Below are 18,443 nucleotides of genomic sequence, written 5' to 3' on the forward strand. Positions count from 1 at the left end.
ATATATTGGCCCAGGGCGATTGGAGGGGAAGATAATGGCAAAAGGGGATCAGAGAGAAAGGGGAATAATGGCACAATGGGATGAAGTATCGCATTAGTATTGCATTTGAAAGGTAAGCACACGTCGTCATGAAATTAACCCCTTCCCGCAGAATGTCATATATAAACGCCGGGTTGTGCAGTGCGTTCGCGCATCCCGGCGTTTATAAATGACATTCAGTTAACCCGGCGATGCGCAGCATCGCACGGGTTAACTGGCAGAAGTCCCGCTGTTTCCAGCAGGGGACAACTTCTGCTTCACCCCCAGGACCATCCATTGATGGTCCTGGTCAGCGATCACTGTGATTGGTCCCTGTGGACCAATCACAGTGATCTGGGGTGAAAGTTCAGATCCCCCGCACTGCCCGCCCCTGGAAGTCGGGCAGAACGGGGGACGAAGGCTGCAGGGGCTCGCGGGGACCTGCGGCATTCGGGGGGAACACGTGGGGACCGGCGGACTTACCTGATCCAGCGGCGGGACCGAGGAGCAGCGCGGGACCGGCCACGTGGACGAGCAGCGACGGGTAAGTATGTGGTCCTCAGAGGCAGCAGTGAAGATCTTCACTGCTGCTTCTAGGAGTCTGAAAACTACAACTCCCAGCATGCCTAGACAGCCTTTGGCTGTCTGGGCATGCTGGGAGTTGTAGTTTTGCAACATCTGGAGGGCCCCCGTTTGGAGACCATTGTATAATGGTCTCCAATCTGTGCTCTTCCAGCTGTTGCAAAACTACAACTCCCAGCATGCACTGACTGTCCAGGCATGCTGGGAGTTTTAGTTCAGCAACATCTGGCCCTTCAGATGTTGCCGAACTACAACTCCCAGCATGCCCTTCAGCTGTCTGGGCATGCTGGGAGTTGTAGTTTTGCAACAACTGGAGACACACTGGTTGGGAAACATTGTCTGTTTCTAACTCAGTGTTTCCTAACCTGTGTGCCTCCAGCTGTTGCAAAACTATAACTCCCAGCATGCACTAACAGACCATGCATGCTGGGAGTTGTAGTTTTGCAACATCTGGAGGGCCCCAGTTTGAAGACCATTGTATAATGGTCTCCAATCTGTGCTCTTCCAGCTGTTGCAAAACTACAACTCCCAGTATGCACTGACTGTCCAGGCATGCTGGGAGTTTTAGTTCAGCAACATCTGGCCCTTCAGATGTTGCCGAACTACAACTCCCAGCATGCCCTTCAGCTGTCTGGGCATGCTGGGAGTTGTAGTTTTGCAACAACTGGAGACACACTGGTTGGGAAACATTGTCTGTTTCTAACTCTGTGTTTCCTAACCTGTGTGCCTCCAGCTGTTGCAAAACTATAACTCCAAGCATGCACTAACAGACCATGCATGCTGGGAGTTGTGGTTTTGCAACAGCTGGTGCACCCCCCCCCCCCCCTGTGAATGTACAGGGTACATTCACATGGGCGAGGCTTTTACAGTGGGTTTCTCGCATCTTGAGATGCAGCAAATTTTGCGCTGGGAAACTCGCTGTAATCCCCTCCCATGTGACTGTACCCTAAAAACACTACACTACACTACACTAACACAAAATAAAATAAAAAGTTAAAAACACTACATATACACATACCCCTACACAGCCCCCCTCCCCCAATAAGAACGTCCGGTACACCACTGTTTCCAAAGCAGAGCCTCCAGCTGTTGAAAAACAACAACTCCCAGTATTGCCGGACAGCCGTTGACTGTCCACGCATGCTGGGAGTTTTGCAACAGCTGGAGGCACCCTGTTTGGGAATCACTGGCGTAGAATACCCCTATGTCCACCCCTATGCAAATCCCTAATTTAGTCCTCAAATGCGCACGGCGCTCTCACTTTGGAGCCCTGTCGTATTTCAAGGCAACAGTTTAGGGCGACATATGGGGTATCGCCGTACTCGGGAGAAATTGCGTTACAAGGTTTGGGGGGCTTTTTCTTCTTTAACCCTTCATGAAAAGGAAATGTTGGGGTCTACACCAGAATGTTAGTGTAAAAAAATTAAATTTTTTACACTAACATGCTGATGTTGCCCTATACTTTACATTTTCACAAGAGGTAAAAGGGAAAAAAGCCTCCCAAAATTTGTAACGCAATTTCTCCCGACTACAGAGATACCCCATATGTGAGCGCAAAGTGCTCTGGGGTCGCACAACAAGGCCCAGAAGGGAGAGTGCGCCATGTACATTTGAGGTGATTTGCACAGGGGTGGCTGATTGTTACAGCGGTTTTGACAAACGCAAAAAAAACAAAACCCCACATGTGACCCCATTTCGGAAACGACACCCCTCACGGAATGTAATGAGGGGTGCAGTGAGAATTTACACCCCACTGGTGTCTGACGGATCTTTGGAACAGTGGTCCGTGAAAATGAAAACTTGTACAGCCCACTGTTCCAAAGATCTGTCAGACACCAGTGGGGGGCAAATGCTCACTTTATCCCTTGTTACGTTCCTCAAGGGGTCTCGTTTCCAAAATGGTATGCCATGTGTTTTTTTTTTTGCTGTTCTGGCACCATAGGGGCTTCCTAAATGCAATATGCCCCCCGAGCAAAATTTGCTCTCAAAAAGCCAAATATGACTCCTTCTCTTCTGAGCATTGTAGTTCGCCCATAGTGCACTTCAGGTCCACTTATGGGGTACCTTCATACTCAGAAGAGAAGGGGTTACAAATATTGGGGAGTATTTCCTGCTATTAACCCTTGGAAAAATGTGAAATTTGGGGGGAAACACACATTTTAGTGAAAATAAATAAAAATTTTTTTACATATGCCAAAGTCGTGAAACACCTGTGGGGGTATTAAGGCTCACTTTATTCCTTGTTATGTTCCTCAAGGGGTCTAGTTTCCAAAATGGTATGCCATGTGAGGGGTTTTTGCTGTTCTGGCACCATAGGGGCTTCCTAAATGCAACATGCCCCCCAAAAACCATTTCAGAAAAACGTACTCTCCAAAATCCCCTTGTCGCTCTTTCCCTTCTGAGCCCTCTACTGCGCCCGCCGAACAATTTACATAGACATATGAGGTATGTGCTTACTCGAGAGAAATTGGGCTACAAATATAAGTATAAATTTTCTCCTTTTACCCCTTGTAAAAATTCAAAAATTGGGTCTACAAGAACATGCGAGTGTAAAAAATGAAGATTGTGAATTTTCTCCTTCACTTTGCTTCTATTCCTGTGAAACACCTAAAGGGTTAAAATGATGACTGAATGTCATTTTGAATACTTTGGGGGGTGCAGTTTTTATAATGGGGTCTTTTGTGGGGTATTTCTAATATGAAGACCCTTCAAATCCACTTCAAACCTGAACTGGTCCCTGAAAAATAGTGAGTTTGAAAATTTTGTGAAAAATTGGAAAATTGCTGCTGAACTTTGAAGCCCTCTGGTGTCTTCCAAAAGTAAAAACTCGTCACTTTTATGATGCAGACATAAAGTAGACATATTGTATATGTGAATAAAATTTTTTTTAATTTGTAATATACATTTTCCTTACAAGCAGAGAGCTTCAAAGTTAGAAAAATGCAAAATTTTCAAATTTTTCATCAAATTTACGGATTTTTCACCAAGAAAGGATGCAAGTATTGACAAAAATTTACCACTATGTTAAAGTAGAATATGTCACGAAAAAACAATCTCGGAATCAGAATGATAACTAAAAGCATTCCAGAGTTATTAGTGTTTAAAGTGACAGTGGTCAGATGTGCAAAAAACGCTCTGGTCCTTAAGGCCAAAATGGGCTTGGTCCTGAAGGGGTTAAGTACTTTTTATGACTTATTTTGGCTAATGGTATCCCTTGCGTGCGGGTACCTGCGGACATACTTTCACTCTTTGGGGGTACAGTCGCAAAAAAGGTTGAGAACCACTGCCCTAGAGGACACAGGGCGTACATGTATGCCCTGCGCCCACTAAGGAACTTTTTAGAGTACTCAGGAGCTGAGCATGCTACAAGGCAGCCAGCACTCAATGTAAATGCCCGACTACAGCATTCCCGATTTTACACTGCATTAAAGGGGTAGTGTTGAATAAGAATTTTTATTTATTTATTTTAAAACTGGTGCCAGAAAGTTATACAGGTTTGAACATTTCTTCTATTTACAAATGTGCTGCTGTATTTTGCGGAGTTGTGCCGTGCTTTCCAGTCTGACCCCAAAGCTTTCTGCCTCCACCTCTGTCCATGTCAAGAACTGTATAGAGCAGTAGCAAATGTCCATAGCAAACCTCTCCTTCTACAGACTGTTCCTAACACAGACAGAGGTGGCAGCAAAGAGCACTGTGATCATACTGGAAAGAACAATACTTTTTTTTTCTTTTTTTTCTTTTTATTTACATAAACAGCAGCAGATAAGTACTATAAGGCTTAAGATTTTGAAATAGATGTAATTTACAAAACTGGTAAACTTTCTGTCTCCAGTTAATTTGATAAAATTTTTTCTTTCTTTATACTGTAGTACCCTTTTAAATCTAAAATTGGTCAGTCAGTTGTGGGGGCTGATCGGGACTTCAGCTGAGATGACAGACCAGCACTTAAAGTGTTAAAAGCTGCCTGTATAATTGGCGCATAGAGTTTGAAGTCAAAAGATTGCATGTAATAGTCTCCTATGGTAATAGTCTCCTATGGGAACTTTAAAACAGTCCATAAAATAAGGGGGGGAAAAAAGTTAATATGAATAAGCCCCTGCCCTAATAAAAGATTGAACTCCCCTTCTCCCTTTTCTTAAATAAAATAATGTAAACAAAAATAAACCTGTTAAGTATCTCTGTGTGCAAAAATGTCCGGACTATTTACCCCTTCCCGGTATAGGACATATGCATACGTCATATCTTCCTACAGGTTTGTGCAATATGACTTATACATACGTCCTTCTGGTCTCATAACCTTCGGGACTCAGCGCAGGAGATCGACAGAAGGACTTTGCTGTCAATCACGCTAGTCTCAGCAGCATTAAAGGAGATCTGTAGTGTAAATTTTTTTTTATTTTTTATAATCCCCTGTGCCCGTGCTGGAAAAAACTTTCCTGGTCCACCAGTGCTGGTCTGCTTCCTGGGGACAATGAGTCATACTGCGCTCAGCATATCGCCTGCCACAGCGATGTCCTGCCTTGGCCGGTGATAGGCTGAGCGCACTGTCATGTAACGAGCCCCGGCAGCAGGGAGAAGGCGGGGCCCAGTGCACTCAGCCTATCACCGGCCGAGGCGATATATCCAGACAATATCCATTGTCCCCAGGAAGAAGACCAGCACCGGAGGACCGGGACACAGTTATCGCAACAGGGAAATGTCGGAAGGTGAGTTAAAGTTTGTTTTGTTACTTTTTGCCGCCCTGGCACAGGGGATTATAAAAAAGAAAGAAAAAAAGAAAAAAAAAAATACTTTACACTACTGATCTCCTTTAACCCCTTAAGGACACATGACGTACTGGAACGTCATGTGTCCACTCCCGATCTATAACGCGGGGCCACGGCGTGGCCCCGCGTCATAGCGGTTCGGGCCCGGCCTCTAACAACGGCCGGGACCCGTGGCTAATAGCGCGCGGCATTGATCGCTGTGCCGCGCGCTATTAACCCTTTAGACGCGGCGTTCAAAGTTGAACGCCGCGTCTAAAGTGAAACCGAAAGCATGCCGGCTAGCTCAGTGGGCTGTTCGGGATAGCCGCGGTGAAATCGCGGCATCCCGAACAGCTGACAGGACAGCGGGAGGGCCCCTACCTGCCTCCTCGCTGTCCGATCGCCGAATGACTGCTCAGTGCCTGAGATCCAGGCATGAGCAGTCATGCGGCAGAATCATCGATCACTGGTTTCTTATGAGAAACCAGTGATCAATGTAAAAGATCAGTGTGTGCAGTGTTATAGGTCCCTATGGGACCTATAACACTGCAAAAAAAAAGTGCAAAAAAAAAGTGAATAAACATCATTTAACCCCTTCCCTATTAAAAGTTTGAATCACCCCCCTTTTCCCATAAAAGAAAAAACACAGTGTAAATAAAAATAAACATAAATGGTATCGCCGAGTGCGGAAATGTCCGAATTATAAAAATATATCGTTAATTAAACCGCACGGTCAATGGCGTGCACGCAAAAAATTCCAAAGTCCAAAATAGTGCATTTTTGGTCACTTTTTATATCATGAAAAAATGAATAAAAAGCGATCAATAAGTCCTATCAATGCAAAAATGATACCGTTAAAAACTTCAGATCACGGCGCAAAAAATGAGCCCTCATACCGCCCCATACACGGAAAAATAAAAAAGTTATAGGGGTCAGAAGATGACAATTTTAAACATATAAATTTTTCTGCATGAAGTTATGATTTTTTCCAGAAGTGCGACAAATTCAAACCTGTATAAGTAGGGTATCATTTTAATCGTATGGACCTACAGAATAAAGATAAGGTGTCATTTTTACCGAAAAATGTACTACGTAGAAACGGAAGCCCCCAAAAGTTACAAAATGGCGTTTTTTTTTTCAATTTTGTCTCACAATGATTTTTTTTCCCGTTTCACCGTAGATTTTTGGGCACAATGACTGACGTCATTACAAAGTAGAATTGGTGGTGCAAAAAATAAGCCATCATATGGATTTTTAGGTGCAAAATTGAAAGAGTTATGATTTTTTAAAGGCAAGGAGCAAAAAACGAAAATGGAAAAACCCCCGGTCCTTAAGGGGTTAAAGGAGTATTCCGCCCCTAGACATCTTATCCCCTATCCAAAGGATAGGGGATAAGATGTCAGATCGCCGCGGTCCCGCTGCTGGGGACCCCCTGGATCCCCGCTGCGGCACCGCGCTATCATTACAGCACAAAGCAAGTTCGCTCTGTGCGTAATGACGGGCGATACGGGGGACGGAGCAGCGTGACGTCATGGCGCCGCCCCTCGTGACATCACTGCCCGTCCCCTTAATGCAAGTCTATGGGAGGGGGCGTGACGACCACCACGCCCCCTCCCATAGACTTGTATTGAAAGGGGCGGGCCGTGACTTCACGAGGGGTGGAGCAGTGACGTAACGATGTTCCGGCCCCTGTACCGCCCATCGTTACGTGCAGAGCGAACTCGCTCTGTGCTGTAATAGCGCGGTGCCACAGCGGGGATCCCAGGGGTCCCCAGCAGCGAGACCGTGGCGATCTGACATCTTATCCCCTATCCTTTGGATAGGGGATAAGATGTCTAGGGGCGGAATACCCCTTTAACCCCATAGATGCTGTGGTCAGTACTGACCACAGCTTCTATTTGATTGACAGAGAGGGGCCTCCCTCTGTACCCCATCGGCAGGCCCATTGTGGGGTTTCAATGGTTGCCATGGCAGCAGGCCAAACTGCCTTAGCTCTATATTCTGCAAAGAGCTGCAGACACCATTGGATAGCTGTTAGGGTATAAAAGCAAAGAGCTTATTATGGATGTCAAACCTATAAAATTGCCTTTTTATTTATCTTCTGAGTGTCAAGGAGGCAGGGCCAAAGTGCTCAAGTGTTACAGCGTGGCAGACATTTCCTCGCTCACCCCTCACCTGCAAGTCCCCCCCTTTTAATGTAAAGAGATCTGTATGTCATGTCAGCAAGGAGGCTTTGCCAAGCTTTCACACTTGAACAGCTCGACCCTGCCTCCATGACACTTGGCTGAGAAATAGAAAGGCGATTTTTGGCATTCACCATCACCTTCAGGAATGGTAACATTTGCTTTAATACCCTAACAGCTATCCTGCGGTTTCTGCATCTAATGATAGAAAGTAGAGCTGACAGCAATGTCCTTATATTTGAAGGGAATCTATGACATCCATGGATCATCTAAACTGTTAACAATTCCTATAAATACATTTATGAAAAAATCTTGCTGGTTGTCTCCCATTACAGTACTATCCTTTTAAAGTTTTGGATTATCTTTGGGGATGCAAAATGAAATATTTTTATAAACTGTTTGTTAATAATATGTATGTTTTTTTTATAGTTGCATGAACATGCTGCCTATCTTGTGGACAGTATGTGGGACTGTGCCACTGAGCTGTTGAAGGATTGGGAATGTATGAATAGCTTGTTGTTAGATGATCCTTTGAATGGTGAGGAGGGTAAGTACATTTTTCCTACTATGTAGTTCACTTTTAACGCTCTCACTCCCTTCTCGTTGTGTCACCTTGCAGGCAGCTGCTAGCCATAATATAAACTAATATAGGCTATCAATAAAGAAGGGACAGATTGAAGTGAGTATGGCTGCTGCATTAAATTACATGCCGTTTGGTTGATTTATTACTGTACAGAGATATGTGTTTATATAGGAGCTGTACAACTAAAAACCTAAAATACCTCCACACCAGAATTACCTATTACTACTGCTGTGAAAGAATATTATCCTACTGTTATGAAATTAAAAACACTATACATATACTTGACCAATATCACAAGTAACATTACTATACAAGGAATAAATAATTCTGTCACACATGACCACGATCGCTACCGTGACTGGATAATACTACCATGCGAATAGTGAATAAAAACAGTTATACACAGACCAATATCACCACTATACAAGGGACTAATAATTGTGCTACACTTTGACCACTTCCACTATATATACCGGATCAAATCTGATGCGCCGCAGAACAAGCCCCGCCGCTCCGACCCCCTGTCGGAAGACTGCTTCCATTCAGTCCTTTACATCGGGTCGTCCTCCCAAGCAGGCCCCTTCCTTTAAAGCACGTCTTTCTTGAAAGCAAGACATACGTGCTGGCAGATTCTCGGCCAAGTCCAGTACCCGTAAGCCTTCTTCTTCCTGAAGTGATGCCCCCACACATATCTTCTCGGGTGAGAGGACGTCTGTCTCTTTTCCGGGACATTTGGCTAGCACAGGTTCGGGACGTCATATCCAATGGTTACCGAATAGAGTTTGCTTATTTTCCCTGGGACCGATTCTTCCAATCCCGTCCTCCTCATTCCCCTTCATTGGTGGCTGCCTTTCAGGTCGCTTTGAGTATCCTCCTTGCTCCAGGGGGTGATTGTTCCATTTCCCCCAGGGGAGCATTTTTCAGGGTTCTACTCAACTCTGTTTGTAGTCCACAAGAAAAGAGGCTCTGCTCGCCCCATTCTGGACCTCAAGTTGCTCAACGGTCACTTGTGGCTACACCACTTTCGCATGGAGTCCACTCCGTGGTCGTGTCCATGCATCAAGGGGAGTTTCTTTCCTCAGTAGATATCTGGGACGCCTATCTGCACATTCCTCCGCTTTGTTTTTCCGGCGGGTCTCTTCCAATTCATGGCTCTCCCCTTTGGCCTGGCCACGGCTCCCAGGGTTTTCACTAAAGTCATGGCCGCAGTGCTTGCCATTCTTCGGGCTCGGGGGATCTCGATCCTCCCTTAATTGAACGATCTTTTGAGCAAAGCTCCGTCTCGGTCTGAAAACTTAGAGAGTCTTCATCTCACTGTACAGACTCTTTACGCCTTCGGATGGGTGATCAACCTGGAAAAGTCCAATCTTTCTCTCTCCCAGTCCTTTGTTATTCTGGGCCTCCTTTTTGACACGGCAGCTGCCCGTGTTCGTTTTCCCTTGGACAAGTGGCACTCCCTGCAGGAGGGTGTCCCTCACCTATGGCGCCCCTCTCCTGTTCTGATTAGCTTCTGCTTGGAGGTTCCTTTTGCCCAGTTCCGCTGTCTCCCTCTCCAGCTGGCCTTCTTTGCCCGGTGGGACAAGTTGCCGTCCACTCTGAATCGCCGGATACTTCTGCCCCCTCCATTCATCGGTCTCTTCTGTGGTGGCTCTATTCTCCCCTCCTTCTCCAGGGGCGATCGTTTCTTTCCCTCCACTGGTTGGTCATCACGACCGATGCGAATCTCCTGGGTTGGGGAGGTTTGTTTCGGGACCTGACAGTCCAGGGTCGCTGGTCTTTTCAGGAGGCTCGCCTCCCCATTAATCTTCTAGAGATCCATGCCATTTTTCTTTGCCTCCTCCATTGGGAGATCCTCCTTCAGGGTCGACCCGTTCGAGTCCAACGGGACAACACCACAGCGGTGGCTTACATAAATCGCCAGGATGTGGCATGCGCAGCCGCTCAGCGATGGAGGAGGTCTCCAAGATTCTGCTCTGGGCTGAGACTCGAGTGCCTGCTCTCTACGCGATTCACATCCCCGGCGGGGAGAATTGGGAAGCGGACTTTCTCAGCTGTGGATCCGGAGAATGGTCCCTCTATCTGGAGGTGTACACCCAGATCTGCGCTCTTTGGGGGAACCAGGTCGTGGATCTCTCGTTTTCCCACAACAGACAGGTTCCCTGCTTAGTAGCAAAGTCACCCGACCCTCTGGCAGTGGACGCGCTCGTAATTCCGTGGTCATCACTCAGTCTTCCCTATCCCCTCTGCCTCTCCTGCCTAGGGTTCTGAGGAAACTCACGTGCGTGGTACGCTAACATAATTCGTCTGGTCACCAACGTACCTCTGCGTCTTCCGTTTTCCCCCGATCTGCTCTCCCAGTGTCGTCTCTGCCACCCCAATTTACTGTCGCTGCCTTATGCGGTGTGGCGGTTGAAACTGCGGTTCTGAGGGCTCGGGGGTTTTCTTCCGGGGTGATTCTCGCCATGCTTCGGGCTCGTAAGCCTTTGTCCGTTAGGATTTACCACCGCACTTGGTGGTCCTATTTCAGGTGTTGTGAGGCTCAGTCCGTCTCTCCGGTTATCTTTTCCTTTCTGCACCATCTTGCAATCCGGTCTGGATCAGCGTTTGGCACTAAACTCCCTTAAAGGTCAAGTTTCGGCTCTTTCTATTCTCTTTCAAAGGCCGTTGGCTTCCAACCCTCACGTCCACACCTTCTTTGAACCTCTTTGGGATGCTTCCCTTCGCATTCTTTCCTGGAAGTTCGCCTTCCACATTGCCATTATCTCCATTAGGAGTGCCTCTGAGCTAGCAGCTCTCTCTTGTAGCTCTTCATTCTTGTTCATTCACCAGGACAAGGTTGTTTTTCAGCTGCCTCCCTCATTCTTGCACAAGGTGGTCTCTTTTCACGTGACCGAGGAGATCGTTCTTCCTTCCTTCTGTCCGGCTCCATCCAACACCAAGGAGCGTTGCCTCCATTGTCTGGATGTGGTTTGCTCTGTCCAGATCTATCTTTCCGTCACCTCCTCTTTCCCGCAGGGTGATGCTTTCTTTGTGATTCCTGAGGGTCGTCACAAGGGTCTTCCGGCTTCCAAGGCGACCATTTCGCGCTCAGTTACGCAATCGTACTGTCGTAAGGGGCAGGTCCCACCCTATCTGGTGACTGCGCATTCCACGTGTTCTCTTGGGGTTTCTTGGGCGCTACGCGATATAGCTTCGGCCTTGCAAGTCTGCAAGACGGCCAATTGGTGGTCTTTGCACACCTCCAGATTCTACCAGGGGCACACTTTTGCGTCCGCTCATGCCGGTTTGGGTTGCAAGGTGTTGAAGGCGGCAGTGGCTCGGTCCTCTGCCGGATTCTGTTTTGGGTACTTTTCCCACCCCGGGGACTGCTCTTGTACGTTCCACGGTCTGTGTCCCCCCAATGGAGTCGACCGAGAAAAATATATTTTTTTTATGCTTATTGTAAAATCTCTTTTTCAGAGGATCTTTTGGGGGACACAGCACACCACCCCTTTGTTTTGGTTACTATGGTTCGGTTTTTCTGTCTGAGGAGTTGCGTTCGGTTCTTTTTTTGTCTAGTTTTCTCGGACACCTGCTGGGTTCCTTTTCTGTTGGTCCTCTCCTACTGCTTTGGGACTAAACTGATTAGTCAGTGGGCAGGGTATATCCTGCTAGAAGGGGCCGACTTATTTTTGTATGCCTAGTGTCAGCCTCCTAGTGGCAACAAGATATACCCACAGTCTTTGTGTTCTCTAATGGATCCTCCAAGAATTTTACGGTAAGCATAACAAATCTACTTTTTTTGGATGTGTGAACCTGGCCAGACTGGTGCAGGCTAATACTTTGGTTCATGCGTGTGATGAAATGACGTAATTGCGTGTGACCTCGCGTAGAAGGAACTGGGAATCTAAATATCACTGGAGTCTCTGCTTTTGTATGTTCAATACGTAGCTGCGTAAGGTGCCACATAATGTACATACAGTTGTATGTACATTGAACACATTGCCACTCGAATTACATTTCTAGGTGTGCAAAATTTTGCCTCCTGTACAACCGCTATCACCCCCATGCTACCCCACTTCTATGTAGAGGACATTGTGATGGAAGGAGTTGTAAGTAAGCTGTGACAATCGCCTATTGTGGGTGCTGGATCTTGTAATATCGATATAAAGGTGTTACTTTTCACTATAATCCTGTCTGTAGTGATAGAAAGGATACCTATGAAATTCTTAAAAATTAACTTAAAAACTTGATTTAAATGTTAGATAATTTAGTGTTGGAGGAGTTCAATCTAAATTGTGGGGAAATGCAGTTTACTCTATTAATTAATATAAATGTTGTGCACCATTATTTCTTTTCCTGAAAGTTGTCACTTTCAGCTATTTTGCTACTTTTTACAATCAGTCATTTACTAAATTGTCTGCTCTGCTTTTGGCATATTTTTCTTCTGTTAGAGTTTACTTGTAAGAGAGAGGTTAAATAAATGGAAACCTCTTTGATTGATTGGTCATTTGGGCTCACTTTGGCAGATGTCCAATGCATAAAAATTCCCAATATCCAAAAATACATGTTTTAAGAATGATGAAAAACACTACACACACACACACAATTTATTGATAAAGTAGAGGCATTCCCCTTAATACTCAGAGGTCAAGGCTATTTATATGTCCTGCATGTAAATGCATAGTTATATTTTGTTCTTTTTAAATAAAATGGTTTTTCTCCCTACAGCACTAACAGACCGTCAGGAAAGTGCACTAATTGAAATTATGCTCTGCACAATTCGCCAAGCTGCTGAATGCCACCCTCCTGTTGGCAGAGGAACAGGAAAAAGGGTAAAATTACTTTTTGAATACTGTTCCCACTTGGGAGCTCAACATTTGTACCTGTACTTGATGAGTACCTGTCATCAAACCATATATTTTTTAAACTTACTCTAATTATATTCCCTAACTACTCCTGACACCCCTTCTACCCTTAAAAATGTTTCCGAGCTTTAAATAGCTCTGTATCATACCTTTCCCCTCCCAGCAGACCCGACGTCACTGAATCCTGAGAGAGCTGTACCTCGCCATGCCCCGCACGCACTTCCTGAGTTTGGACTTCTGCAAGTCCAGGAGGAAACCATAATAACTGTTTGACTTGTGCAGGGAGCAGAGCCACCTAGTGAACGTTTTTTCAATCACATTAAAAACATGTAAAGGTTGAGAATTACAACAGCAAGTAAATAGTAAAGTGTCTTATAATTACATAAAGAACAATATGTTAAAAGTTTTTAGTTTGGTGAAAAGTACTCTTTAAATTTTTTTTCCAGTGAAGTCTTCTCAATTGTTCGGTAGTGGGCACTTGAAGATGATGGGAGTTAATTGTAGGGATCCTGCACATTCCAAAATGCTTTCTTTCTGGTCTTGCGTATTGTGAAATATATATAGTACATTGTTGGTGGACACATAATGTACATGTGGCATGCACCAGGGGATCTTAAAACTATCTTAGGAGCTTAGCTGGCTTCATAGCCGGTGAGTACTGGCAGTGATCGGCAGCCAGGACTCCCGACCATTGCCGGACATATATGATCACGCTGATATTTTAACTCTTTAGATGCTCTGATCAAAGCTTATATAAAAGCGGAACTTTTACATAAATTAACGCCCTGATCAGTTAAAATAGGAGAACTTCCGGTCAGTTAAATGGCCACTGTGAGATTTAAAAACTTTTCAGACATTGTACATCATGGCAAAACAATAGTTTTTCTAATATACTTCTTTTTTTTTTTTTTAAATGTCACATTTTATTAAAGTAAACCGCCTTTGGAAATCACTCCACTAGGGGTCCCCATACCTCCTGGGACATTGGTGAGTCCCACAGCAGCATTTAACTTGTCCAAGGTTCATGGACAAGAGTTGGCTGATAGACAACACTGTACCTCTAACTATTCCAAAACTACAAGTCCCAGCTTTACAACACTGCCTAAGGATGACATACATGTATGACTTAGGAACATAAAGAACAGATAGAAGAAGACAGTGAGCAGCTTTATTATGCTATTTTTTAGTGAAATACATAACAATTAAATGTATATGATCCTGATTAGGTACTGAGTAACATGTAACAGCTTTTAGTTTTTTTGTTAAAGAGCACCTGTCATCAACAAAAACTTTTAATATGTTAATGAAGACATTGTAATATATCTTCATTAAAAAATATAAATTTTTATACCAGTTTTTCATTTTATACTTTTGGCCACTAGAGGTCACTCTTCTATGCTTGGTCTGCAGGCAGCATCCTATGCTTTGCATAGTAAATGTACAGCTCTTAGGACTAAATTATGAAGTTCAGTGCCTGTCAATCATGCATGAGCATTACTGTGAGCTAGAAGCCTGCATGTGCCTCTGAGCCCAGTCACCTCCCCCGCCCTGCAGCACCTGTTATCTTATACATTGTATCCTCTCACTGCACTCCCTGCTCTGTGTTCCCATGTCATCTTACTTCTGTCACTGTAATAGCTCCTTCCCCTGGTTCTTCTCCCCGCCCCTCACATTATATTTGTCCAGCCATCAGCATTGACTTTTTAGTGCAACACTGATGGTCTGAGGAGAGAGTGTGGCACTACTTTTGTTGGCTCTGATCGAGCTCTTATTTTTCTAAAATGGAAGTCCTCTTTATGGGGCTAATGAACACCCCATGAAAAAGCGGAAACCAGCCCGTGCAGTTCGTCGTCCCCCCTTGCAGCCCGAGGAAACCTGCGTTATACATAGCACACTAATATAACTTGGCCCTGGTTGGGATACACTGGCATACACACACAAGGGACTACAACTCCCAGCATGTGTCATTCAGGAGTCTTCAGTCTGTGGTATAACACCAGCAGCTGCCTCTGTAGTCTCCTGGGAGTTGTAGTTCACCACATCAATACAGGGCATACGCCAGTGTTTCCCAAACAGGGTGCCTCCTGGTGTCTCAAAACTACAACTCCCAGCATTCCTTAACAGGGACTACAACTCCCAGCATACACACACACACACCAAACAGGGACTACAACTCCCAGCATACACACACACACACACCTAACAGGGACTACAACTCCCAGCATACACACACACACCTAACTGGGACTACAACTCCCAGCATACACACACACACCTAACTGGGACTACAACTCCCAGCATACACACACACACCTAACTGGGACTACAACTCCCAGGATACACACACACCTAACTGGGACTACAACTCCCAGGATACACACACACCTAACTGGGACTACAACTCCCAGGATACACACACACCTAACTGGGACTACAACTCCCAGGATACACACACACCTAACTGGGACTACAACTCCCAGCATACACACACACACACACACACACACACAACGGGGACTACAACTCCGAGCATACACACACCTAATGGGGACTACAACTCCCAGCACACACACACCTAACAGGGAATACAACTCCCAGCATACATACACACACACACCTAACAGGGACTACAACTCCCAGCATACATACACACAAACCTAACAGGGACTACAACTCCCAGCATACACACACCTAACAGGGACCCCCCCTCCTCCTCACATAGAAATCCTCCCCAGTCAGAGATTTATTCCCAGTCCCTGCAGTGTATGAATCCCCAGCACGTGTACAGTAAACACAGTCAGAGCTCAGGCAGGGGAGATGAGGAACAGTGCTCAGGCTTCTAGACCTGCTCTAGCCGAGCTCCTCTCTCCCCCTGCTCTGGCTTTCCGTGAAGATCTGGAGAGGAGGGAGGGGGCGTGTACTTCTCCACGTGGAGATCTGCGTCCTCAGCTCGGGGAGAGGAGGGAGGGGGCGTGTACCTCCTCTCTCCCCTTGCTCTGCCCTCCCCCAACTCTAGCTTCGGAAGTCTTTGGAGAGCTGGGGGAGGAGTGGACGCAAGAATTGACGGGGGCGCAACAATCCACCTCACACCAGCCCTCCCCTGTACTCCACCTGTATGCGCGCTCCAGAAAGGGAGCACAGCATACAGGAAGAAGGGCGGATGCTGGCCCGGCCAGGCTTCTGATGATGTTGCGCCTGCCGGCCCACGCCCACTTCCTGCCCTCCTATACTGCTCAACACTGAGCTACTGAAGATGCTATGAAAAAGGTATATACATGAGGATTTAAACAAAAATAAATACAGGGATAGTTAGTTAGTTAGTCAGGGACAGATGGGGAGGGGGATTAGGGAAAGTTTAGTTGATGACAGGTGCTCTTTAACAAAGAATTTTGTTAAGAAAAAGAACATAAAAAGCTATATAAAATTTCCTTAATCGTACCAACCCAAAAAATAAATATACCGTATATACTCGAGTATAAGCCGACCCGAATATAAGTCGAGGCCCCTAATTTCACCCCAAAATCCCAGGAAAAGTTATTGACTAGAGCATAAGCCTAGGGTGGGAAATACATCATCCCCCCCCCCCCCTGTCATCATCCAGACCCCCTTCATCATCACCCTCATCATCATCACCCTCATCATCATCACCCTGTTATCATCCCCCCTTCATCATCACCGCCTGTCATCATCCCCTTGTCATCATCCCACATCCCCCCTTGTCATCATCCCCACCCCCCCTTCATCATCCCCTTGTCATCATCCCCACCCCCCTTGTCATCATCCCCCTGTCATCATCCCCACCCCCCCTTCATCATCCCCTTGCCATAATCCCCCCCCCCTTCATCATCCCCTTGTCATAATCCCCCCCCCCCCCCTTCATCATCCCCTTGTCATCATCACCACATGTCATCATCATGGTCTTCAACCTGCGGACCTCCAGATGTTTCAAAGCTACAACTCCCAGCAAGCGGGCTGTCCGGGCTTGCTGGGAGTTGTAGTTTTGAAACCTCTGGTGGTCCGCAGGTTGAAGACCACTGCGGCCTTCGACATCATCCAGCCCCCTCTCACCCCCTTTAGTTCTGTACTCTCCTCCGCTCGGCGCTGGTCCTGTGCTGCAGGACTGTCCGGTGGGATAGTGGTTCCGGGCTGCCATCTTCACCGGGGAGGCCTCTTCTCCGCGCTTCGGGCCCTGAATAGAGGCGTTGCCTTGACAATGACGCAGAGGAACGTTGGTAATGAATGTACCTCTGCGTCGTTGTCAAGGCAACGTGACTATTCCGGGCCCGGAGCGCGGAGAAGAGGCCTCCCCGCTGAAGATGGCAGCCCGGAACCACTATCCCACTGGACAGTCCTGCAGCACCGGACCAGCGCCGAGCAGAGGTGAGTACAGAACTAAAGGGGGTGAGAGGGGGCTGGATGATGTCGAAGACCGCAGTGGTCTTCAACCTGCGGACCTCCAGAGGTTTCAAAACTACAGCTCCCAGCAAGCCCGGACAGCCGATGGCTGCCCGGGCTTGCTGGGAGTTGTAGTTTTGAAACCTCTGGAGGTCCGCAGGTTGAAGACCACTGAGGGCGGAGAGTTCACTCGAGTATAAGCAGAGGGGGTTTTTTTCAGCACGAAAAATCATGCTGAAAAACTCGGCTTATACTCGAGTATATACGGTAACATCACTTTTATTGCACAGTGAACACCATAAAAGAAATTTCAAAAAAGCCAGAAAGTTTCCGTTTTTCACAAAAAATGCTTCATGTGTACCAAAAATGAACCACAGTACAATATGTCACTAAAAAACAATCTAAGAATCGCTCCGCTCAGAAAAAGCGTTCTAAAGTTATTACCAGTTAGAGATGTCAAGAGCCTGGTCAAGGTAAAAAAATAGGTCTTTCCATAAGGGGTTAAAGTGCACTGTGTAGAAACCCTTAAAAGTTGCAAGATTGTTTTCATTGAGATAGGGGATAAGATTCATAGGGACAGAGTACTCCTTTTTAACGACCACGGATGTAAATGTACGTCCTATGTAATACCGTGGGCACCGGAGCGGTGCTCGCGTCATAAACTGCAGGTCCCAGCTGCTATCAGTAGCCTGGGACCTGGTGGTAATATCGGACATCCACGATCGCGTGGATGTCCGCCATTAACCCCTCTGTATTGATCACGGCATCTGCGGCAATGCACATGTTAAAATAAATAATTGGATCGCCCGCAGCGCTGAAGTGGGGAAATGATGATCTGTAATGGTGGCTAGAGGTCCGCTCACCTTCCTCCAGCTGTCTCCCAGCGTCTTCTGCTCTGGTCTGAGATCGAGCAGACCAGACCAGAAGAAAGCCGATAATACTGAACAGGGCTCATAACAATCCCCATCCCATATAAAAACGAAAATTGTCCCTTTTTTCCTATTTTACCCCCAAAAGCGTAAACCTTTTTTTAATAAACATATTTGGTATGGTTGCGTGCGATATAATGTTAATGATCCCGTGGGGTGAA

General features: G+C 46.2%; 1 protein-coding gene across 2 annotated transcripts in view; it reads left to right on the forward strand.

Annotated features, from left to right (window-relative positions):
* STAG2 (STAG2 cohesin complex component) overlaps positions 1-18,443 on the forward strand; it is a 181,899-nt gene that overhangs the window by 101,690 nt on the left and 61,766 nt on the right. For both annotated transcript variants that reach the window (XM_056541470.1, XM_056541469.1), the window contains exons 16-17: positions 7,958-8,075; positions 12,822-12,925. In XM_056541470.1, coding sequence (XP_056397445.1) covers positions 7,958-8,075; positions 12,822-12,925 — 222 coding nt within the window. The remainder of the gene's footprint in view (positions 1-7,957; positions 8,076-12,821; positions 12,926-18,443) is intronic.

The sequence above is a fragment of the Hyla sarda genome, chromosome 9 (assembly GCF_029499605.1).
Source record: "Hyla sarda isolate aHylSar1 chromosome 9, aHylSar1.hap1, whole genome shotgun sequence".
Taxonomy (NCBI): domain Eukaryota; kingdom Metazoa; phylum Chordata; class Amphibia; order Anura; family Hylidae; genus Hyla; species Hyla sarda.